Below are 25,893 nucleotides of genomic sequence, written 5' to 3'. Positions count from 1 at the left end.
TTAGTCCTGATAGTCTCCAAAAGAAAGGGTCTTCGTTGGCAGGGGATTTTTACACGGCGGATCGGAAACACAGCGCCCAAAAAAATAACGTTGGCACTCGAAAGACTGTTACCACTGCTGTCGGGAGTGCAGATGTGGCGAGAGTTTTTGCAGAGAAGGCTCATTATACTCTTGTACCATGAAACGAAGACAAACGCCGGACAAGATCATCTCGCCAAGACTGGCTTTCTACTCTGGTAACTCCAGAATTCCTGTCGCCGCATGCTGCGCCACCAAGAATTAGATCCACACAGGGCATTGGTCAAACGTTGGTTAATAAAACGTCTATCCTTTGCGCCAGTTTTGATAATGATTGTCTGCTCGTCAATTTCTTATTCGCACTGCTGTTTTGTGGTAGAGTAAGGAGTTTTAGAAGTCGAGAAGGAAGCTTTTAAACCGGGCCCCTAAAACAAATACTGAGGTGGACTGGCAAGGCTGCCACCGCCTTCAAAGGGAATATAAGAAGATAATTCGTTCTTCGAAAACGTCTAGGCTCCTAGATACTTTGAATGGAATAGCTAAGCTGTTGAAAATCATTCTCAAATGCCAAACTCCTATTGCTTTCACTCAAGGAGACAAGAAGTGAGGCTGTCAGTTCTTTCGGAGTCTTACTTACTTTTACTTAAATGATGGCCACACATTCCCCTGTCACGATTGGATTTGGTGCGCGAAGGAATGGTTTCTTGATAGAACTGTGGCAAATGACGATGCCAAATTGTGATGGCTATTGTACCCAAGGAGGAATTGAGCTTTTGGTAATAAGACTAGTTGATATCATCTTTACATCTGAAATTCTAAATCTAAAAGCTTCAGGCCTCTTAGCATGCTGTCTTTCATGCTGAAATGGCTGAAGAGTTTGTTTGAGTTGCGTATTCAGTTCGCTCACAATGTCAAACAATCTTAAAGTGAGACTCATAGTACATAATAGGAAAGATGCTGAGTTTATTTATTATTTTCATTAATAGAGTTCAATTAATATTAGAAAAAAACGATTATAGTTTACACATATTTAATCAAATTCAAAGCTACTTTAGTGATTTTGTTTAATCATAATATTTACGACTATGAACGCTCCGCTCACGATCTCGATCTCGATGTGACGTCTTCGATTTGGTTGTCCTATGAGAACGAGCACTCACATGACTGTGGGAACGCGAGCGCGAACGATATGTCGAACGTTTTGAAGAGGATTTCGAAGAGATTGAAGACTTTGTACTCTCTGAAATTTTCGCTGGCTTCTTAGTAATCCAAAACTTCAAAACAAAACAGAGTTCGGCTTTGAAGGCCTGCCAGGGTGTGGTCTAAAAAGTGGAGGTACATTTTTTATTTTTTTTTCACTTTTTAAATTTAAAGAACAAAACCATTACTTACTTGCTCTTCCACTGCGACAGTTTGTACATTCCACAAGAACTCGCATAGTCCAATTATGAAGGAGACCAACACGCCAGCGCCGAGCACAAGAAAAACGCCACCCAGCTCAATAATAGAGAGCTCATCACCATCGACTTCAATATATTTAACACAACTAAAATTATTTCTCGGCGTCCACCAACGGCGTTTGAGATTGAAAAGTTCGCCCTTCTCACTGAGTTGTAGCAGCGAGACGCTCAAATTTGAACGATACTCAGCGCCGAGCGGCACAGCCAAGGCGTAATGCTTCTCGCCAATTTGACCACCAACTTGCTTCAGATCGCAGCTGCGCTCAATGTTGTATGACATGGAGGTCGTTTCCATGAGAAAAGCATAGCTACCCTCACCTTTGCGCACGCGATCCACACCTTCCTTGTTGCTCGACGTGAAAGCTGATGGCGTGAAGGAAATCATTTGATTCCAGGCTTTCTTATAATCTGTCTCATTTGATTCGGAAAAGAACACCGAAGTGCTGCCACCTGCCAATGTGCCGTATTTAATTTTATTCTGATCGACAAGACTCTCGAGACTATCGAATTCACTCTGTAACTTATTGTTTGTTAGCGAAGCAGCCAAATTGGCGATATAGGCGTTGACCATCATCAATGTAAAGAACCACCACATGCTGCTGAGGATGCGCATTGGGGGACCTCTATTACAGTGGGGACATGCAAAAAATTTAGAGCTTTGCAGACCTACTAACAATTTAATGCATTCACTCACTTGGGAAGTATATCGCAACCTTGCTGCATAATGGAGCCAATCATCAACCAAAATGAGTTAGAATTGTTCCATATATTTTCAAGTTCTTCGGGGTCGGGATCAGCTGGATTGGGATTTGTCCACTCGTGATGTGAGAATCTGCAGAAATAAGGCAACGGATTGTTATGACGAAATTGAAGCATTGCAGAAGGAGAGACAGAGAAAGATATATATTTATATAAAAGGATACATGAAAAAAGGAGACACTGCACTGCATCCCCAAAAATCCATTAGCCGAACTCCAAATTTTAAAAGCCCAAAGTACACTAAAATAAATTACGAAATTTCGTGAAATTTTACGGCAAAGCTCGAAAACTCCGAAGGTAGGTATTTCCAAAAAGGACTCTTGGAAAAATCCCGAAAATGCCCAAAAATTTCCAGCGACTTCTTAAAATACTGAATAAGTCTAGAAAAATCACGGAAAATCGCAAAACTTCCCGAAAAATCATAAAAAGTCCCAAATAAGACACCAAAGATCGCGAAAAACTGCGAAAGATCCAAATATATGTAAATACCAAGTAACACAGTCAAGAAGAGTGCAAAAAAAAAAAAAACAGAAAAATAAGACAAAATAATATCTAAGCTCGGAAAATATATCCCCTAAACTGCCGAAAAGTCTTGGAAAAAATCTTAATATAACGAACAAAAGTTAAAAATTCTTAAAATCTCCGAATAAAATGCAAAACATTTTGAAAATTCCTAAAACTCTCGAGAAGTCCTGAAAAGTCTCGAATAAAACACGAAACGCCACGTTAAGTGTCAAAACCTACAGGATTAAATTCCAGCAATTCACGATAAATCTTAAATAGTTTCAGAAATTACGAATTTTCTCGAGAAGTCCCAACTAGTTTAAGACCCGAAACATCCGGGAATAAATGCCAACCAGTGCCGAAAGGCTCCTAGAAACCCTAATAAAAGAAAAAAATACCTTGAAAAGTCGCAAAAGACCAGAAAATGTATTCCAAAGAGCGCCGAAAAGAATTTGAACGGATTTTTGATTCATTGAAAAAAATTTCAAAAATTTCGGAGAAATCGTCAAAAGACTCCAATTAAACACGAAATGTCACGAAAACTCTCGAAACATACAGAAATAAATGCTAAGAAGTCCAGAAAAGTTCCTCAAAAAATAGAGTAAAGCAAAAAATGTGACGGAAAGTCAATAAAAAATTGGAAAATAGATCCCAAAAGTTAAATGAAATCTTGGAAAAATACCAAATATACCAAAAATATTTCAAAGTTTGCCGAAACAATTTTAAAACCCCAAATGCCTTCTGATGTCGCCTGAGCACCACCTCCACGGTGAGGCCCAAATGCTACCCGTAAGGGATCATAATAAAATACTCAGCAAGCAATTTCTGGTGAGATGCCACAGGCGTTTGCACCCCAACAGACACTTGCTAGAGGATGAGTCTCAGCTCAGGCACGTCAGAAGGCATATTTTCGAGTACATAATCACGGTCCAGACTTACATCGATCAACCAAAAAACCCAACTACCTACCGACGAGTGATCAACGGAATTCATAGAGCGTCGGTATGAATGCCGTGATAAGTGCTCAATATCAATCTATTGCAGATTCTGAGCCACGAGAGACCCGCGCTACTTTTACCCAATTACGGTCAGAATATTGTAGCCGTCTCAACAGCTACTTATCCCGACTCGACACCGATATGATTGATGAGTGCCCATCCATAACACCATCCACCTATTCACAGTTCCGTCCTCAGCTCCACACCTCTCCATTTGGTCTCAGCTCGTTCAAACAGTTCGATTATTGGGTCTACCATTAGTTGAACTTGACGACAACGATTGATGAACAAACCGACCTAGGCGGGGCTTAGTAGTGCCACCACAACAACAGCAACAGTACACCCTTCTATTCCATCCCAAACTGTCCTGCATATATGCGGTGACCATATCCTTCCTATCTTTTCCTTTCATGAAAACCTCAGTTAAAAAAAAAAAATCCATTACTCACCGCGCCAACAACACAAACAACAAGGTCATCACCAGTTGGGTTAACATCATATTGTACCACACCTCTTCGGCGAAAGGATCCAAGAAGGCGAAAACATTCTTCGGCGCTGGTGGTCTCTTGTAATACAAAATACTAATACCCAGCTGCATGAAAGGCACTGTAAAATCGACTACCTTACGACGCGCCTGTGTAATCGTTATATCGCATATGCCAATCTGTGCTTGCTAGAACAATGAAATTTTGTCAGTTAATAATTGTCTAATCAATGCGCCACAACCCTCCACTACTCACATGATCAATTAACCTGCGTATAATGCCATCCCATTCGCCTGTCTCCGGGTTTGGCTTACCAGTGCGACGCTCAATGAGGAAATCATAATCGAAATCCATTATCTCCGACAGCTTCTGTATCAAATCCACTGCATAGCCTTCATACTTCTCCAAACCACGCAAGTTTTCATGGTCCTCTCTACAAAACAACTAATCGCAATCGATCGGTAATCTTATTTTTGACTATCACGCAACCAACTGGTCACCACTACTCACTTCAACATAAAATATGGTTCCTCGAAGCGTGTTGCCACTATGAAGAGCTTGCGTCCCAAGGAAAAATCTGGTGCTGTTGATGCGCTACTCACTGCCACTTGTATGGAAGTTGGTGGCGAAATGCCGCCATCGGGTTTCCAAATGGCTAAAATTTCATTGGTTGTTGGCTTGTAGATCTCCAAATTGAATTGACTGCGTTCACCGTTTTCGTCGATTTTCATATTTTCTGTTTTGAATGAAGGCTCCACATCGTCTTCGGAGATCTTTTGCAAAATAAATTAGTGTTACATTTAAAATGCATATCGAGAAATTTGAATATGCTAAATATATAGTACGTACCAGTTTCATTTCCCGCACAATTTGACGTCCAACATACCAAGGACGGCCACCACTGCCGCCACTGTAATCAAACTCACATCGCTTTTGTGGTTCTATGAATGTTCTCATGGAGGTAATTATGTTTCGCGCGGCATTGGTAAATAATACGACCGCATCGTACATCAAAATCGGTAGGAACTCCTGGTTGTTGAAGATTTCCTGGGAATATTTAGGGAAGTATATGAAGAAATGGTTAAAAATGATAACTATACGACCGTTCACTTTTCTTGTTCAGTGTTTTTAGGTCGTTCAGGACATAGACTACTTTCATCATCAGCATACATCTCCTTTGCTGAGCAGAATGCCAAGATCATAAGCGTACTCAACAGCCCTTCTATCTCTCGAAGTAATAGGAAGCAGTAATCCAGAAGACAATCAACAGATTAGGACAAAAATACTACTTCCAACGTACCTTGATGAAAGGTAGAAGTAGTATTGTTTCAATACGAGTAACTACGAGCATGATAAAAATATATGAAAAGGCCTTGGCATCACATGTGGGAAGGAAATGAAATAACATTGCGGGGACGCTGAGCGGTTGGATAATTGGAACAATACTGGTTAGAATCTTGTATATAGAAAGTTGTATCCTTCCACTCGGAGACAAAGTCGTCTATTGTAAGTACCATCTGTGGGTGAGTGGCAAAAGGGGTCATATTCCCCTAATCGGAATTCCATTACAAAAATAAAAAAAAGGAATAATCAAGGCATTAACCTGCTGAACTACTTGCTAACGAGGAGGTCTAAAATTCCACCATCGCTTTCTCTGTCACACTGGTAATGAATTCCGAGTCCAGCTGTTTGAGTGGATTCAATTGAAGACCTGGGAAACGACACAAAAAGTGGTTCGTACTCATTCTCATCGGATCAGCTTCTTTATCGTTGGAAGATCGATACAAAAGCACAGAGTGCTGTAATGACGCAGGTAGTAACTCTTACTGCAGATCTGTTGTGTTTCAGATAATATTCCATATTATCTCTATTTAACTGCGGTCTTGAGACCCTACAATCATCTCGTTTGGTCCATTAGTCATTGCTGACGGTTAACGGTGGTTGGATGGAGTTGGCTGTCTTTTCTATTGGCATCTCAAAGACAAGACGGGCCTTGCCAATAGCTGTCTCGTTTCCCTCTTTAAATATTGCTATGCCCTGAAACCCAGCAAATAATGATGTTGGGGTATCCCAGGGATACAAGGTTGCACGGCGTTTCCGACTTTACTACTTCGGAGCCTATTATTCTTTTTAAATCCGCTTGGCTATCGATGAAAATCCTGGAAAAGTTCCACTTGGCGGAAACCACTTTCACCTCCCATCTTGTTTGGAGGATGATGACAGTGCAGAACATTTTCTCTGTCGCTGTCCGGCCTTCGCCACACTTAGATGGTATATTTTTGGGACGGATGTATTGAGAATGGATACATTCTCTTTCCCTGAACAAGCTTCTAAGATTCGTAAAGGAGTTTGGTAAGTTTGTAGAGGAGCAATGAATTCCCACCACTTATATATATCCGTCCTCTAAATTCTGTTTCTAGGACTTAAGTACAATGGGCAATATTGCAATTCTTAAAAATAATTTTTATGTTTATTACTAGAAAAGCATTTTTATGTTGTTACTCCCTCCAAAACTCTTGTGGCCTCATTCATAAAAAATAAAATAGATTTAAAAAGCTTTATGGAGTGAAATTTTCCAAAAAAAATCGATTTATGACGCATTCTATTATTTGAATGAGTGGGGTGTTACCTAATATATTTCCTAAGGTATTTAGAAATTAGCTAAAGTATCGACTTTCTCCTTATCAATTTGACTAAATTAAACTTTACTATCTATATATACTATCTATATGGCAACCAGCCTAAAATATATTTTCTGCAGTAAAATTTCTTAAACCTCTTTAGTTTGTTACCGGTATTGTAATATTTCAATTACTTTATCAATTTGATTAAACTAAATTTTCAGTAAGGTGGCAACCCTACACAAATATACTTTCGGCAGTAAATATTCTTAATTGTCTTTAGTTTGATACCCAAATTTCTAAGTTTAATTTATCTTATCAATTAAATTAAATTAAAAATTTCAAACAGATGGCAACCTTCCACACAAATATTTTCAGCTATGTATAAGCCTTCTTAATTAAACCGCTTTCGTTTGACAGCCATATTGCAATATTTACTTTATCTTATTAATTTACTTAAACTGAAATATTCAAACAGATGGCAACTCTCTAATTTTTTTTTCTCCATATATTTTAAGTTAGACCTCTAACTTAAGAGCGGGTAAAAACTAATACATACATAAGTCTATAGCCTAATTACTGACTCTCATTGCAAAAGAAAACCTTCATCAATACTCACATCAATCGGCCGTATGCGTATCTTCTTTCGTCCATAAGGATTTTCATCCACTAATTTCACACGCACCGAGGTAATATTGGCCTTGTAGTCTGCATTATACATGCTTCTCAGCGGCGAGTTATGTGTGTTCAAGTAAGATAGAAACCAGTACTGGAAATAAGAAAAATTATTTAAGAAAACTTCTTACCGAAAATAGTATGTAAATACATTCACTTATCCACTTTGCCTACTGCCACTCACCCGAAACGAGCCCAATAACTTAAATTCCAATGCAGTTTCCAACAAATTTTGCAATGAATCCTCATGACAATCTAAGATAATTCTATGTTCATGAAAGGTCTCGCTTGCCTCCTTCCAAAGTACGCGCAAATCCTGCACATAATCGCCAATGTAGCGCAACTTGAGAAGATCATTATTTAGTGATTGTATATCCATAAGGTCCAATAAGCGGGCAAGACCTGGAAGATGGTAGTAGATATTATATGTATGTATGTATGTATATCCCCCACAATGGGATCACAAAATTTGCACGCACCCTCCTTGGTTTCGTAGACAATCGTAAATTGTTCCCACTGATAGTCAGATTTAATGATACCAAAGTAAGCCTTTGAGATCATCGCTACAGAAGGCGCTACATTGACAGTCATGCGATTATTGAGACGCCATTGTAAGGTGGACTGAATTTTCAAGTCGAATTCCATGTGCGGTATGCCAGTGGCATTGGCTATGACGGCTACAATGTCTGTGGAAATTAAAATAATTTACCTCAATAAATTAGCATGTTATTGTATCGATTGTTTGTGGAAGCTTGAGGGTTTTCACACTTGAGGTATTTTTGTTGTAAGTGTGTAATATGCAGCAGTTAATTTATTTATTTTTCCAAAATGCATTCCAACAAGTTTTTAAATGCATGCATGAACATATTTACATACAACGCCGTGGCATGTCTTATATACATACATGCATACATACTTAAGTTATAAAAACCAAATCATTGCAGCAACAATGTTAGCGCATTTTTCGTCGCATTTTATTGCACTCACCACTAGACGCCTTTGAACTTGGTCCAAAAATAGCAGCAACGCCATCTGAAATCAATTCACAAGCTGAAATGTTTCAAAGAGACAGTTGAGCAATTTCAGATATAAAAATTAACAATCATTTTTTTTTAGGCTTTTTAAACAAATTTAGTTGGAAATATTAATGTTAATGAAATTTAAAAAAATAAACAAAATTTTTGCCGACTTTTTTAAATTTTTAGTGATTGTGACATAAATTTAGGAACCTAGGGGATAAAGCACTGCGACCTTAACTCTTTCGGAACCAAGGGAAACATATTTCCCAAAAAGTTATTCCACTGATAAGGAAATTGTGTGAGTTTTCCGTAGTTTTATGTTTTCTATTTTTAGAATGTCCCCCATTAATATATTTTTATCACGAAATTTAAAAAAAAAAATATATGTACCTGATATAAAAATTAAAAAAAAAAATTAAATCATATTTTTCTGGAAAATTTTAAGTTATTAGAAAAGAAAAAATGACTTTTGCGATAAAAACCTAACTTAAGATTAAAAGATTTTTTTTTTAGGAACAAAATATGTTTACATAAATTAAAACAAAAATTTATTTAAGATTAGGTTAAGTTAGGTAGAACTGGCTGGCTAGTAAGAGCCTCATATAGACAGATTTATTTTTTTTGTTCATAGTGTTATCACTAAAAACGACCATTCAAGAATCCAAGAAACCTTCTTAGCAAATTTTAGGATTTTGTGGAACCCTCCCTTTGTTGCTTGCTCGAGGTTAATGAGGAACGCCTCCGTAAAGCAGCTCAGGCACAAATTTGCCAGCGCTGGACAGTCGCACACTATGTGCTTCACCGTTTCTTGATCAATTTCACACTTCCTTTAGTTATAGTAAGCTAACAAATTGTGATCAGTTATGAGACCCACCAGAATTCTACAATCGTTCCTTGTTATCTTAAGTATAAGTTTTGTTAATTTCAGGTCAAGTGACGTAAGCATGGCCCTGGATTCTTTGCTTTCATGCTGTTGTGACCACTTTTTATTAGCCTCTTGGAGCATGCCTAAAGCAGGGAGATAAGAATTTCTATCGTGACTGCATTATTTAATGGCACTCCTTCTTTTGCTAGAGTATCCACCCTTTCGTTTCTTTCTATGCCCCTTCAATGCCCTTGTGCCTAGGTATTTAACCAAGGCAAGTGAATTTTCCTAGCACTTTTAGTTCAATTCGGCATTCTAGGACACTTTTTGAGGTCGTCGTATTTCACGCTATAAATTTTATGGCTGCATGAGCTGCATTTATGTTACTGAGAAACTCCGCTGCTTTCTTTACCGCCGCGACTTTCGCCTAGAAGATGCTGCAGTATTTTGGTAATTTCAACGACTTTTTTATTTATAATTCTTTGCAATAGGCACCTGCTCCCACGCCATCTGTTGTTTTTGAGCCGCCTGTGAACACGTGAATTCCACCGCCTCCTGCTTGCAGACCCTTGCGCCATACATCCTCCTCAATCGTTCCTGACAAACTTTCCACAAATTGCAGACACCGGATGATATAATCTATGTTGGCCACCAGGTGGCATTAGAAAAAAAAAAATTTTTGGGAAAAAATTTTTTTGCGGTAAATTTATGTCGGGAAAAATTATTTTTGGGAATAAGATTAAAAAAAAACTAGTTTTTTAGAATGTAAATGTGCGGGAAATTAGTAGTTTTTAGAAAATATCATTTTAGGAAAAAACTTTTTTTTAAGATTTTTTACGAAAAAAAAAATTTTAAGAAAATAATGTCTTCCGAAAGTATAAAGCGTCTGTATGAAAATTTTATTTCTTTGAGGAAAAAACTATATTTGGATTTTGTTTGTAGAGAGAGCTCCTTTAAGAGAAAAATTAAAAAAAGTTAAAAAAATGGTGATCTTAAAATTTTTCTTAAAATTTTGCTTTTGTTTAAAATGGTTTGGCGGCAGTTGGCACAGAAGAGACACGACCATGGAAGATAATTGAGCGAAACAATGCTTTTTACACAGTGTGCACAATCGGGTGGTCCAAAAATGCATGTAAAAAAGTAAAGTCGGAATTTTTATGCTCTCATCCCCCAGGATCTTTCTCTTACCCTTATTTTTTTATTTTGAAATCAGAAAATATTTAGAGGTCGGTCAAAGCGCTCAAAGTTTTTCATGTATTTTATGTGGGGTAAAACAACTTTTCGTAGAAATGGTAGAGAACTCTTGAAAATCAATATTTTTCGACCGGAAAACTCTGTTTCTCTTCAGGAGATTCACAATAATAATATTTTTTTAACAATTTTTTCAAAGTAACTATATTTTATAGGTCCACCAAAACCAAAAAAAAAATCTTTGGTATTAAAAAATGGCTAAATAAACAACTGTATATTGTTATCGGAAGTCTCCTGAAGAGAACTAGAGTTTTCCGATCGGAAAATATTGATAATATATATTTTCCAAAACTCCATACCATTTTCACGAAAATTTGTTTTTTTTTCATATAAAACACATGCATCACTCAACGTAAAAAAGATCGGTACTGGTTTCCATCGGATATATAAAATTTATTATACATATCAAATATAAGATTTCCGCCAAAATTTTTTTTGGAAAAATATTAAGATTTACGTGCGGTGGTCTATTTAAAAATACCTCCAAAAATCCAGTTTTTATATAAATAAAACAAATTTTAAAAATATATTTTTTTAAACAATCACCTCATGATAGAGGAGTTTGAACTTAAAAGATCTGCATACAAATTTTTAAGAGTTTGATCAATGGAATTAAAATAATGAGATTTTTATAGGTATTTTCAAATCGAAAGAGGAAGGAGTAATCGTAATATTTAAATCTATTTTATTTCAAAATGGATACAGATGAAGAAAGGGAAAGGAAAATATATATTTTTTTTTTACACAAAAAAACGCCGAAACGCATGAACTTAAAATTGGATCGTAGATCACGGGTCTGTTTACCGTTTTTCCAGAACAGGTACTTTTTCCAAGATATTTTCATATTTATTAAAAGTATATTCAAAAGAAGTTTTGAATGGTCAAATGAAAATGTATAATAATTTTTTTTTTGTATAAAATAAGGCCAGGAAATAATGTTACTCATACGCCACATCGTACATGGCGTATGAGTAATGTGACCAACCGTACTTCTTTCGGAAGTACAGTACTTCTTTTCTCGCTCTTGTACTTCGTACTTCGAAGTACAGTCAAATGTACTTCTTTGCGATATTTTGTACTTCAGGAGGGGGATTCTGTAACCAGTTAGTTATAATTTTCGGATCGCTATCGCACTTTTTGACGTATTATATAAATGTTTTTGCGTCAAAAAGTGCGATAGCGATTCGAAAATTGTCGCTAACTGGTCACAGAATCTCTCCCCAGGTCCTGTCCTTCTCCGATCTTTTGGACGACCATCACATGGCCTGGGCGATAAATTCGTTCAAACCATTAAAGCCGACGGGGACCGATGGCATCATACCTGCCGCAGCTGCAAAAGGCTCTAAAGGTGTCGTGCAATTGGTTGGATCCTATTTATGCGAACTTCGTGAGGACCGGGTACATCGCAAAGGCTTGGAGGGTGGCCAGTGTTGCGTTCATCCCGAAGGCTGGAGAAGGCTATCATGTTTAAGAAACGCGATTCCTTGTGACTGTCTTTCAAGAGCTGAATATGGTTATTGCAAGAAAAGGTCGGTGAAGTGGTCAGAGGAAGCCTTCACGCATGAATATTATGGCGTAGGGACCTTCTTCGATATCGAGAGGGCCTTCAACAATGTCACTCCAGAGGCAATAGTAAAGTATATTCATAATCTGGGGGTGGAAACCAACTTAATATGGCTTATCTACAGCGTCTGCAGAGTCAATAGGAGCACTCCATAAGGTGGTGTTCTCTCTCCCTTGCTCTGGATTGCGGTTGTAAACGACCTTATAGAGGAACTGGAAAAAGTGGGCTGTTGGGTGATCGCCTATGTAGATGATGTGGAACTTTTGGTTAAGGTACGATTTCTATACACCCTTTTTGATCTGGCTCAAGGTTACCTGAACCACGTAACTAGGGCGATCAACGGCGGCCGTCGTGGAAGCCTAACATTGAGGAAAGGGTTGGAAAGGTGGCGGCTGCCTTGCATTGCTGTAGGGGAGCTATCGGTAAAAGGTGGGGTCTCTCGCCCAAATTAATTCATAAGCTCTGGGAAAACAGATTAAAGTCGATATTGTTTCAAGGAGTCCTGGTTAGATGGAACTCACTAGAGAAGGCCACACTTGTAAAACATGAATTAGCGGAGCATTAGGAACCACACTCACACTGACGCTTAACATACATGTGTTGAACACAGCGCCTGCGGATATTAGGATGAGGAAAACTGAGTCCTTTTGCAACATAAAAAAGGAAATGAAGACGTTTCTCTGCTGAAGCAAATGTTTTTATACGGCACTTTAAAACACGTTACCTCTCAAGGGCTAGTGATGGGGGTTCTGACAGGCTATTGCGCGATTGGTATTCATGCGGTGAGACTAGGAATTTCAACTGATTCTTTTGTATCAGCTTCCAAGAGGAAGATGAAATGGAATAATCTCCACACCTTCTTTTAGACTGCCCAATTATCGCGAGGCTATGTTGGAAGCATATTGGCTCTCAGAGATCGAAATTAGCCGCATTCGAAATTCCGTAATCGGCTCGCGGCGTTAACTTAACCGAACCTAAGCTGTACTTCTTTGAGATATGAAATAGATGGTCACATTACGTATGAGTAACATTTCCATGTTAGAGTTTTGAATGTTTTTTATTCTCAATGCAAACTTAAAATTAAAATATCTTGGGAAAATTACCTAATCTAGAAAAATTGGGTAGAGATCCGCACTCTACCACCCAAAATTAAGTTTAAGTGGCTCTGCGTTTTTTTTTTTGTGTGATATTATCGTCTCTACATTATTATGTATTAATATTTGCAGCTTATAAGCTAAATAGTTAAGTATACTTACTCATCTGCTGTAGAATGAAACTATCATCGCTGGGCACAAAACGCTTGATGGTTTGAAAACTGACACCAAATAATTTGTTGCTATTAATCTCACGGAATGCTTCATCAAAACTCATTTCAATATCCGACTCATCGCGAAAGAAGAGAGCGCCTGCATGGATGTGGAGAAGGACTTAAGTTATTTGCAAGCAAATGGGCGATTTCAATAAACGTTTGAACAAAATAAATTTAACGAGAATATGTAAGTACATTAGGCATATGACTTTTTTAAACTAAATATATTTACATATGAAGAAGGGATGCTTAACTACAGCAAAAAAACTAGCAATTTTCCATGTACATGTTTCGAATTTATGGAATTTTCAAAAAACAAAAACAATTTTAGAAACCTATTTTTGATCGCAGTCATAATTCGGTTGACACGGAATTTTTCATATACATATGTAAGTTTTTTTTTTCAGAAAAAAATTTTTTCTTTCTCGGAATTTTTACAAAAATGTGTTCTTCTCGTCAAAGCTACATATATTTAATAAAAAAAAACACATTCCTTATCTATGTATGTACGCATATAGTGCCCGACATAATTATAAGGTCACCCTATATTGCTAAGTTTTAAAGATTTTTTTTCAAATTAATTTTAATTATTTTTTATAAAAAAATATAGTTAATTTTTTAACGAAAATCCAGTTTTCAAACTGTGGAATATTTAAAAAAGTCAACAAACTTTCGTAAAAACTTCAAGCTTTTTAATGCGACATATTTGAGTATGCAGTTTTGTAGCACATTCTGTTCCTACCGTTGATTTTTTGTTTTGTTTTTTTTTTTTTTAGTTGAGGGGATGGTTCATTTTCCTCCATGTCGAGCTCTTAACCGCAAAAAAGAGGTACGCGAGATTTTATTCAAAATATTCTTATTCATGCAGAAATGCGTCTAGATGCTCTGGGAGTATTTCTGCATCAAAAATAAAATTTCGAAAAAAATTTCGCTTACATCTTTTTGGCGGTTAGGGATCGATATGTGCTTCGCATGAAAGAAAATGAGTGACACCGTCAACAAAAAAAATTTCCAAAAACCAGCAGTATTTTGTAGCCACTGCAGACTTGCGCTTTATTTTGCTAAAATTAAATTGCATACTCAAAATCTTCCTAAGAAATGTAATTAAAAGGTTTAGAATTTTTACGAAACTCTGTTAATTTTATTAGTATTTTTTTTTTGTTTTTAATATCTTTTTTTAATATTGCACAAAGTTAGAAGTTATCATTATTATTATGTATGGCTGTATATACAAATGTGTTTCCATTAGGGTGGACCAAAACAAGAAAAGTCGGAATATTAATGCTTTTACCCCCTAGGATTGTTCTATACCGAAAAAAGTATACCTACACCCGTTTTTTTTTTTTTATTTTGAAAGCAAAATATATCCAGAGGCCGCGCAAAGCGCTCAAAATTTTCTATGTATTTTATATGAAAAAAGGTGGTATTCTTGAAAATCAATATTTCTGTTTATTTGACCATTTTTAAAACTAAGGATTTATTATTGAATCCGCCATTGAATTTTCTGGGGTTTTTGGCGAACCAGTAAAATGTTACTATGAAAAAATCGTTACATAAACAATTGGATATTATTACCATCAGCCTCCTGAAGAGAAGCAAAGTTTTCCGATCAAAAAATTGGGATTTTCAAAATAACTCTGGTGGTAACCTTGTTTTTTCTCACATAAAATGCATAGAAAACTTTGAGCGCTTTCAGCGACCTCTAAATATTTTTGGTTTCAAAATAAATAAAAAAAACAGTGGCTTTATTGTTTTCTGTATAGGGAAATCCAAGCGGGTGAGAGCATTAAAATTCCGACTTTATTTATTCACATGCATTTTTTGACCACCCTAATCTTCAACTTAAATTCTTTAATATAACTTTGGTCATCATTTTCTTTTATCAACATTACCAACTTTCACTTCTATTTTGCCACCATCTATGAATTCATGTGTAGTTTTCACGAAAATCAACAACAGCAGTGAGCCGAATATGCCACTAAAACGCATTTTTTGCGTTAAAGCCAATTTAGCTACACTATTTACTGATAACTAATGTTAAAATTTTTCTAAAAAAATATCTCATATAATATATGAGAGCACTTTAATTAAAATTCCACTCACTAGAAGTCACATTTTTTACAAATTAATTCGAATTTTTTCACAAATATTACGTAAATATTAATTGCATGCCCGTTTTAGAAATATCTATGTATATTTTTCTTATTTTTCGACTTATTTCTGAGACTTTTCCAATTCACTTCACATTACTATTGCCAACGCTTACGCGACCATCACCGCCACCGCCTCCAAACGAAAACACACTCGAAATATTTTTGAATTTGTATCAGCAAACCGTCCAGTCGTGGAAAAAATTTAGCGCACACTGAGCATGGCGACGGCACTGAAATAATTACGAATTTCTTAACTTCTTCAACGCTGCGAGAGTAATTTTTGAAAAAATACGAAATTATTAAAAATAAGCATTTTTTAGCGGAAATTCATACCAATTTATGTCAGTATTTATGTACATATGTATGTATGTATGAGTGCTTGTTTATTCCATCCACCAACAAAAGTTTGCTTCCTGGCATTAGTACTCTGCTGGTTCTGTTGTTGGTGTTTTTTGTTGCTGTCAACATTGCCGCACAGTGTGTTGCTGCATTAACTGTCGTCGACGGCCTTCTTTCCGTGTTGTCGTCGCTATGATTCGACGCAATAAATATTTATTTGTTTATGTTCTCTAGTCGCAAGCATACCAACAGCACAACAACAACAAACAAACTTGCACCACTCAAATCCATATCGCTCATATGTTTATGTTTTAGAATTACCAACCGCGCGTTCGGGCACTCTCATCCGATCCGTACCCGATCGGCGCACGTTTTTGGCCTCCACACATACACACACACACATCCATACATACATAAATGCATACATGCCTATAGCCGAGTACGCCCTGTCCAACCCACCGATCGCCGGCCAATCGACCTCTCGTTTATGTTTTTCCCGCTGTCGTTTGTTGTCGTTTGATGTGTCGCACTTTGGGGCTATAAAAATATACACAACAACAGCAAATGTGAAAATTCCTTCGGTATATATGTACATACATATGTGCATACTTAGATGTTTTACTTAGTCACTAAAATTAGGCCAAAATTTTCTTTATTTACTTCCTGGCCAGCAATTTATGTTCGTTCCACTCAACATTTCATGTCTCTTCAATTCAAGATCGTGCCGTGGCAAACGTGCGCTGCACATGTGCACACTCACGCATGAAAATCAAATTGATTCGATTCGGATAATCAATCAACCAGCCGCATAAACTGTACCAGATGGTTTAGTGGTGGTGTAGTTTTGTAATGAGTTGTCGGGTTTTTAACCGACTTCCAAAAAAGAAGGAGGTTATCAGTTCGTCGGAATTTTTTTTTTTTTTATGTATGTTACCGCATAACTTTGGACCACGTCAACCGATTTCGATAATTCTTTTTGCATCGGAAAGGTAGTGTCTCCGAGGTGGTCCCATACTAATCTGGTTAAGATCGGATCAGTGGATTATGAGATATATATATATATATATTTTTATATGAGAGTTGAAGTCGGTTTTTTTTTGCTAAAAATTACTTGTTAATACCAAATATCAGCTCCTAAAACCAAAAATTGTAGAATAAATATTAATGAATTACAATCTCAGATGAACTGCATCACTATCGATAATTTTATTGACTTTTTAATCGATATATTCATGGAAATTGATAGCGATTTATTTTTCAGTATCGATATTTTTATCGTCATATTTATCTGCGTCAATATATCAATATAGATATCGATATATTTATCGAAGTCTGTATTGTGCAATATTATTTTTGATATCAGTATCAATATATAAATCGATAAATTATTCCAATTAGATATTTATCGGTACCGATAAAAAATTATGGACATACTAACCGATATATTTATTATCTTCCTTATCCTTGAGTTTCGCCTGAAAAAAAATCACCCGAAAATTTGTCATTCGCCCATTTTAAACCCATGGACCAACCAAAAGTGAAAAGTGAACCGGTTCGGGAAAAATGAAACGCTTACACCACACATAATTTGCTTATGCCAAAAGGGAAATCAACAGATTCGGCCTTACATTATCTGGTTAGTATGATCGAAAGTATCTTCGAGGCCAAGGAGTTCGCTCTGTGCACCTTCTTGAACGTCGAGGGGCTTTTGACAATACTGCCTATGGCGCTATCTCAAGGGCATTGGTCCATAGAGGCTAAGGTCCTTCTACTATTGGTTGGATCGACTCTATGCTTCGTGAGCTTGAAATTAGATCATCCTTGAGCAATATTCAAGTGAAGATAAGAGCCGTGAGAGGTTGCCCGAAAGGAGGAGTCCTTCCTCCCTTGCCTTGGTCAAATATTGACTTGCCTATCCGACTTTGAATCTATACGAATGTGCTCAACTGCGGCTCTAGAGTCGCTTCTGGGATAGACTTCTCTCCATATTTTAATCCAGGAAACAGCAGAAACGAGAGAGCTGCAACTTCAGCTATCTAACGACGGTTTCTTCACAAAGAAGCATCATGCAAGTATACTTGGGTAGATACCGAGAGGTCTGCTTTGGCAGAAAGTTCCAAGTGATAATCCCCGATCGCGGAGGTTGGGCAAATGGGCTCCCTGCACTTGATCCTAGATATGTACAGGTACAGAGCAGGTACAGGTATTTTTGGACCTAACATTGAACTTGCCATTCCCATGGGCAAATGGCCGGCCCACGGTGTTTCAGGCTGAAATAGTCGACATTTTAAACTGCGCAAAATAAAGCCTTGAAAAAGGATTGAAGGGCGCATTTCTAGTTATCTTTTCAGAAAGCTAAGCAGCCGTCCGGGCTCTTTCAAACAGGACTATGAAATCCAAGCTGGTTATACACTACTTTGACACGCTACAAATTTTGGCACCCAAAGACACGATAACACTGTTCTGGGTACCAGGCCATTATTGAATCGAAGGCAATGAGGTCGCCGACGAGTTAGCACGAGAAGGATCGCTAACTGCCTTTTCAGGACCTGAAGCATTCTGTGGTCTCAGTTGGTCCTCTTAGTGAGCCATAATTTCTGACTGGTACGCAGTATGTACTTGGGAGCGCTGTGGGGCCTTAGGCAGGTCAGGCTTTTCGGTTACCCTTTCAATAGAAAAGAAACTATTTTAGAAAATAGAAATGACATCAGGCTACTTTCTGGGTACCTGACTGGTCACAATCAATTGCGATTCCACAGATTGACCACAGATTCGGAATGCTGACTCTGACTTGAAGACGACAAAGATTGAAAGATTGAAGACAAAGATTGATCTATTTTAAAGCTTCAATAGTCGAATCCTTTGTTAAGAAGAATACGCCTACCAAGGCTGCTGAAGGCATCTTGGCCACACTGGGTTAGGGACTCTCTTTAAGAGACACAAAAGATCTTTCTGGTCGCGGTGTCTCTTATTCTGTTACACCCAAGAATTAACTAACTAATCGATATATTTATCGAAATTGATATCGATCTGTTACTTGATATTGTAATTTTTATCGTTTTAGTTACCTTGGTTTGTTGCCCTCAACCATAATCATTTGGCGCTGTGCCAGTCAAGAAGAAGGTTTATCTGCAACATTACCAAAATAATTTTCGATTTATTTATCGAAGCCTGTTCTGATATCAGGTTCAATATATACATATGTAAGTCGATTAATTTATCAAATTATTTTTCGATAACTGTTCCATGTGATATCTATTTGGTGGACAGCAATTGAGAAGAAAACATTTCTTAATAGAATAGGATGTGTATATAAGCTCTCAAGGATCGGCATGGCAGGGGCACTTTGGTCTAACCCAATGGCAGCACATTACACGTTGTTTTATCTCAATAAATGCTCTAAGCTGCCGGTTAATTTAGGTTAGGTTAGAGTTGTTCCCCAGACACAAGGAACACACTTGGACAATTAGGAGAATGCCCTTTGTGATACCACGAAAAGCCGAACGGAAGCCATTAAATTAATCGGGGAGTCGGCGCGAGCCGATTACGAAATTTTGAATACGACTGATTTCGGTGCCGGATAGCTCAGGGTTAGCGCTTCAAAATGTTTCCAGCCTAGCATCACGAAGGCTGTACATTCTAAACGAAAGTGCTGACATCGTTCTTTCGACATCTGATACGAATACAATCAGTTCAGATTTCTAATCTTACCGCCTCGGGTCCACTTGAGGCTAGAAGGATAAAGCAATTGCGCACTTCGTAGTGTTAGCCCAGCGTTTGCTGAACTTACACGCGGCCCAACCGTCCAAGAGTTTACCGCAGGAAAACAGAGGCGCCCCTATTTGCTCCAGTAATCTGCTACTGAGCAGTAACCCAGAAAATAAATGGGTGAATCTCTATGTTGACAGTTAGGTTACTACTATCGCATTGCACTTTCTCATTGTGGCGGAGTGCAAGGCAGTCCTGCATTTGTTACATACTGATACAAACTTACATCTGTACGAGGAGGCCGACAGGATTGCTAAAGAAGGGGCGTTTAAACAAGAACTCGACATAAAGCTCAAGAAGTTTCTCCTATCCCTCCAGAGGGAGGACTTTGGGCTTCTGGTGGACGTTCTAACTAGACATTGTCTGCTGGCATCACACGCCTTTAAGCCAGCTCTGACCAATGACAGGATCTGTAGAAGATTCTGGCAGCCGCCACCAAGGTATGGTACAACCATCCGGCAGGAAATAAATCCCGATGTTTAACAGGCTCTGCCCAGATTTGCTTTCTTCCGTTTATCGCCCGACTAGGAAAACTATCGAGGCGCTAGGCACAAAGGTAACGCTCGTTCTAAGCCACCACTGTCCAGTGATTGTGGCCAGCTTCAGTCTAACGAACTTCCATCGTCTGCGGTATTCGCCGTCGCCAAAGCACAAAGGCCCGTAAATCTGTCGCAAGGGCCGCCTATCAGCCCTGGGCCATATGATCAGTGACTAACAAAGTATGATTTTTGTATGGTGAGAGAGGACTTTACTTCTCAACTGCCTACAAGTCGAAAAAATTAAATGAGGTGCAAAAGCGCTGACCTTTTTCTTGAAGACAGAAAATACCTTATCTTACGGATGGATTCCTGAGGAGTTCGTACTCGTCTTGAAACCTGTAAGGCGACTAACTTTCTTTAGTTCCCTATATCGGTCTCTCACTTACGTAGCTGGCATTGTGCGCGATTGGAGCGAGGCCCTCTAAGCGGCATCTCTTTTCTCTGCTGCGCTGTAACATTCCTCGTCGTAGCTGTTTTACTTTCAGCCTCGCTGGAAACCGGCTGCTGACTAATTCAGCAGAATTGTGGTTCCACTTCTCTGTCCTTTGTCATTGCAGCTCTGCGACGTTGAGCTTTCATAAAGTCATTTTAACCATTTCTTACTTTAAGACATTAAAACGCTTACGACAACATATTTAACTTCCCTGATAAGGTGTTTACATTAGGCGATTTTACAGGCAATTTTTAGTTGATAGCAACAATCGTCTGGTGTAAACGGCCTTTCAACTAATCGCTCGCAATGAAGTTGGGCGACAGACACCTTTTTATTCAACAATCGCCTCTAAAATCGGCCCATGTAAACACCGTATAATTGTTACATGACTAGTGGGGTCAAACCGTTCTGTAAACTTACTGGTTCTGTAAACTTTTTTGTTAGCTTTGACCTTAACAAACAGCTTTGAGAAGTTTTTGAAGTAAACTGGACTTACGAGAATTTTCATGTGTCTGCATCTATGCCCAAAATATGGTACTGCAGAAACCACTGCACTCAGCCCGAAGTAACAACAAGGTGAAGGTAAAAAAATGAAGAGAATTTTATAGGCGGCATACACAGTGCGTCTGACTCGCGAGTCATTTGTATTCGACTACACACAGTTGAATCATTCAGAGGCATTCCAGCAGTCATGTCGGTGTAACTAACGCATATTTATTTTCACAAACACATCCAAACCGACTCGCGAGTCAGGCGCACGGTGTATGCCGCCTATTAGTAAAAATATCATAAGTACTCATAAAGTAATCGCCGGAATTTGGTGCAAAATAAAAAAAAAATAAAAATTTCAAAAACAAAAAAAAAACCAATAAATTTGAAAAACTCTTTAAAACGGTTAGCGGCGCCCAAAGTTATTGAAATATATTTTTTTAAACTTAAGCTCCTGGTGTAATATAAAATGTCTCCCCACTAAGATAGTCTAATAAAAAAATTGCATTATAAGTATTCAAAATACCAAAAAAAAAACTCAAGCAAAAACAAATCTGAAAGACCATAACTTTAATAAAACACAAACATCTGCAACATGAGTGCCGTACAACAGGATATGTTCCTACTGGATTGTCCCACCTACGAGGACTATTTGGATACATTCATCACACGCAAAGATGTCCATTTTCTACGTAACATACGCTTCTGTCGTATGCTGGTAGAACTTGGCTATCGTTCGGCGTCTGAGATCTACACACCCGAGCAGTATGAGAAACGCAAGGCAGCCGTGCAGGAATCACTATGGCCAACAAAAAAATCAGCTATGCTATTCAGTGAAAATCTGACCTCAAACGATCCGGTTCTACTGGAGTTGGCCCGACGAGAAGAACCGAATACGCAGAAAATCATATCGGTGGGTAATTGGATGTAGTTTCTCATCTGAAAATCACATTTTTTTCGCTCTTTTTTGATTTGCAGACCATCATCTTCCTTAAACACCGCTTCAAATCTGGCTTCGAAGTTTCTGGCTATATTGATTTCGAGCATAGTCTGAGGCGGGCAAATTTAATGGCCGAAGGCTATACCGATTGGTTAGGCGTATTCCAAGAACGCATTCTACTGCGTCCCAAACCAACCGATCTTAGTTTCTACGATTGGCACAAAGGCACTGTACAATATAGTAATTCTGAAAACTATGTCGTCCTGCATGATGCTGAGAATGGTCTGATATTTATGCATCGCGGTGATCATAAAAAAATCTGCGTCGATATATCACGCGAAATGTATACGAACAATTGTACGCGCGAAATGCATTTCTCGGAAAAATATGGCCACGTAATATTTTATGATCACGAGGTACGCAAGAAGATTTAGACATATGTATGTATGTATGTATGCATGTTTGTACAAGTAATTTTTTGATTTGGTGACATGGAATTTTTTGTATCATTAATTGTACGCGTTTGTTGTTTTATTTGTACCAATAAAAATGCATAAGAAAAAGTCATACTTATATACCATGACATGATACAAAAAAGAAGGTAGTTTCAATAAACAACTTTTGAGGGATAATAAAATTTTTTGAAGTTTCATAGATTGTGAGTAATATAAACGGCCCTGCCACTTTGATAATATTAAAACAATAAATCGGAGTATTTTCTTTCCCATATTTATACCAATGTAATAACATTTCAAATCAAAAACCATTGTCAGTGCTAGGTACTTTTTTTTACTTACGTGGTTCGCACCTTTTTTTATTAAAAATATTTTAATCATAAGCTGTTAAAGGAGTCTTCATCGTAATTGTTCTTATCAGTTTGTAATAAAAACCACGCGCGCATTATTCTGTTATTTTTTTGTTTTCTTATTTTGAATGCAATCTTGCGATTTAAATATCGAATTCTAAAGAATGTTCTTCCCAAATAAAACGTTTTTATATTTCGGTTCAAATTTACTTTTAAATTTCTCATAAGTATTTGCAAAAAATAAGGCTTTGTGACTAGCGCATCATCATTAAATTTCATTTATTTTAATTTATGCAAAACACCTGAAGTCGGCTTGAACAGACCGCCCTCCGATAAACAACTAACAGATCGTCGTTTAAAGTACAAAACCGTGTATCAACAAAATGAACAACTGCGTATGTGAGGTTTGCATGAACTATTTTGTAGAGAGTTATGGTGCATTTACATGGTATGAAGCCATATGAACTGTTGATACGCTAAAATAGAGAGACTATATGTTCTAATAAGGAATTCAATGATATCGAGTGGGATGCATATAATACATTTTTCATATGAAAAATTATGGGGAGATACTGTAAACATACCGTTGTGACACTGTTAAGCATATGAAATTATAGCAAGTTGGATTTTCATACATCTTCCCATAAAAAGTTCAACAGATGCAGATCCCTTTCATTTTTTCATACAGTTTATGCTTCTTTCTGGCTTTTACAAAAATGCAGGGATACCGCACTTATTTCGGTACAATATGATCGTAATGTATTTTCAATTCGAAATCAAACAAAAACATCCCAGGAAAATGTTTGCGATTTTAGAACCATTAGTGAATATTTGCAAACTACTGCAAATAATAGAGTGCCATATCTTACAAACTTCAGAGAATTAAAGAAACAAACAAGCATTTTATGGCTTCATGTTTCCTTCAAACCGCATTGCTATTTTTTCCTTGTTCGTTTTGTTCTTATTCGCTGACATTTGTTTTCTAATTGCGTGAAATTTGGTATGTATTGTAATAAAACCGAATTATTTTACAAATAAATTATAATTTTGCATTTTTTAGGTCATTTCCTTAGTATTTTCCTGACCGACCTGTGCTGGTATTGTGATTAAGAGCTTATACACGTAAGTTACAAACACATTATTTTAACTTTATTGATGAATCATTCCATTTGCAGCATTCTCTGGTGAACTGCAGCTGCGGCCGAATTTGATTGTGTGCATCATCCTGCAGATATTTTGAAGTAAGTTGGAACCAGCTCTTTGTTATTTCCAAACCTAATGAACCATTTATTCGCAGATTTTGTGGACGATTTTGCTGTGTTGCGTTCCTGCTCCGCCTGTGTATTGCTCTGCCCGTGTTTTACAGTGTTGCATTCCTGTTGCGCCTTTGCATTAGTGTGTTGTGTTAGTGTTGTGCTTTAGCCACGTTCAAATAAGTTAAGACCAGGTTTTTGTTAGTTAAAAACCTAAAAAACCATTTATTTGCAGATTTTTTGTATGCTTCTGCTGCGCTGCGTTCCTGCTTCACCTGTATATTAGATTGCTGCGTTCCTGTTAATACACACATCGTCGTTTAAAGTACAAAACCGCGTATCGTCATTCTGCAAAACCGCGTAACTGACATTTGCTGCTAAAAATTGGATTTGCTCACACAAGCTCTTGGCTCAATCCTTATCCATTCTACCTGAAATATAACAGCCAAAACTTGCGATTGCTTTTGAAAATGATGAAATATGAGTGTTTTTACTCTCTAGAAAATAAGTTTTGCAACCCACGTATGTTTGCATTATCTTGATACGCGGTTTTGCATTTTGTTGATACACGGTTTTGTACTTTAAACGATATGTAGATGTAGTATGTACATACATATCACATACATATATTGACATAGATATATGTATATACACAATTAATGATGTGTACATAAATTTGTTGTATATTGAAACTAGATATGTATATAGTATGTTATTGTAATTGTTATTATTATTCGGTTCAACAAAGTCCCATCTCAAACGAAAATGCATTGAAAATGTGCTGAGATAGGGCGGTTTTGAATCGTCAGCGGAGATAGCGTGTTTTTGAACCGAGTTCTGAGATAGGGCATTTTTCAATCAAATTCTAAAATAGGGCGTTTTCCAGCCAAATTTTGAAATAGGGCGTTGAAAAGTTTTCTGATATATTTTATTATCTGATTTATTTTTTATATGGGTTTTGTTAGAAATTGAACTTTATACTTTATTTTTATTGGAAATTCTTAGAAATAAATTAACATGAGAGGGAAATAATATCACTTTGAAATGGGGTTTCTATTGATATGACCGATACTGTATGTATATAATAAATTTTGTACAATTAAAAATCAAAGTGGATTTCATAAAGAACACAACGTATTAATTATAAATTCTGAAATATATTGTTAATCTCAAAAATAAATAAATAAATCATTAAAAAGCTTGCTGTATGACTCGAACTTGGATGTATGTGAACTTGGGTAACGTATAATTGTTTATATGATTCCTCAAAGTATCCCTTATATAACACTGTGGAATACAAAAAAGACCTTAGTGCGAATATATCAGGTTTAATAGCTGTTGGCCATACCAATAATGCCTCATACTCAGATTTACTAGATCAATTCGTGTTCTCCGAGAAAAAAAAAATTTCACGATCCAAAAATCTGAAAAATTATTTTTCTCCAAATTTTGAACATTTATCGTTTTTGGCCTATATTTTGTGGCAAATACCATACAAAGCAAATATAGGCCAAAAAACGGAGAATTTTCAAAATTGGGAGAAAAGAATTTGGCCGCTATACTCAGATTTTTGAATCGTGAAATTTTTTTTCTCGGAGAACACGAATTGATCTAGTAAAACTGAGTATGAGGCATTATTGGTATGG

The 25,893-nt window shown here is 37.2% G+C and overlaps 2 protein-coding genes across 2 annotated transcripts; one reads left to right on the top strand and one right to left on the bottom strand.

The window, feature by feature from the left end:
• Positions 1–1,069: 1,069 nt before the first annotated feature.
• On the bottom strand, positions 1,070–15,517 carry LOC118750114 (glutamate receptor ionotropic, kainate 2-like). The gene is made up of 13 exons (XM_036484849.1): positions 15,421–15,517; positions 13,476–13,625; positions 8,508–8,570; positions 8,000–8,206; positions 7,705–7,922; positions 7,465–7,614; positions 5,074–5,271; positions 4,735–4,997; positions 4,480–4,657; positions 4,189–4,412; positions 2,173–2,310; positions 1,411–2,101; positions 1,070–1,340 (listed from the first exon to the last, which is right to left on the bottom strand). Exons 1-13 carry the CDS (start codon positions 15,515–15,517, stop codon positions 1,083–1,085), a joined length of 2,835 nt encoding a protein of 944 aa, XP_036340742.1. The 3' UTR covers positions 1,070–1,082.
• A 6,327-nt stretch (positions 15,518–21,844) lies between these two features.
• Positions 21,845–22,623, top strand: LOC118750113 (cilia- and flagella-associated protein 299-like). The gene is made up of 2 exons (XM_036484848.1): positions 21,845–22,162; positions 22,228–22,623. Exons 1-2 carry the CDS (start codon positions 21,845–21,847, stop codon positions 22,621–22,623), a joined length of 714 nt encoding a protein of 237 aa, XP_036340741.1.
• Positions 22,624–25,893: the final 3,270 nt, after the last annotated feature.

The sequence above is a fragment of the Rhagoletis pomonella genome, unplaced genomic scaffold, assembly GCF_013731165.1.
Source record: "Rhagoletis pomonella isolate Grant_MI unplaced genomic scaffold, Rhpom_1.0 Rhpom_scaffold_00143, whole genome shotgun sequence".
NCBI lineage: Eukaryota > Metazoa > Arthropoda > Insecta > Diptera > Tephritidae > Rhagoletis > Rhagoletis pomonella.
The sequence above is the reverse complement of the archived record's forward strand: the minus strand, read 5'-3'. Positions and strand labels throughout refer to the sequence as shown.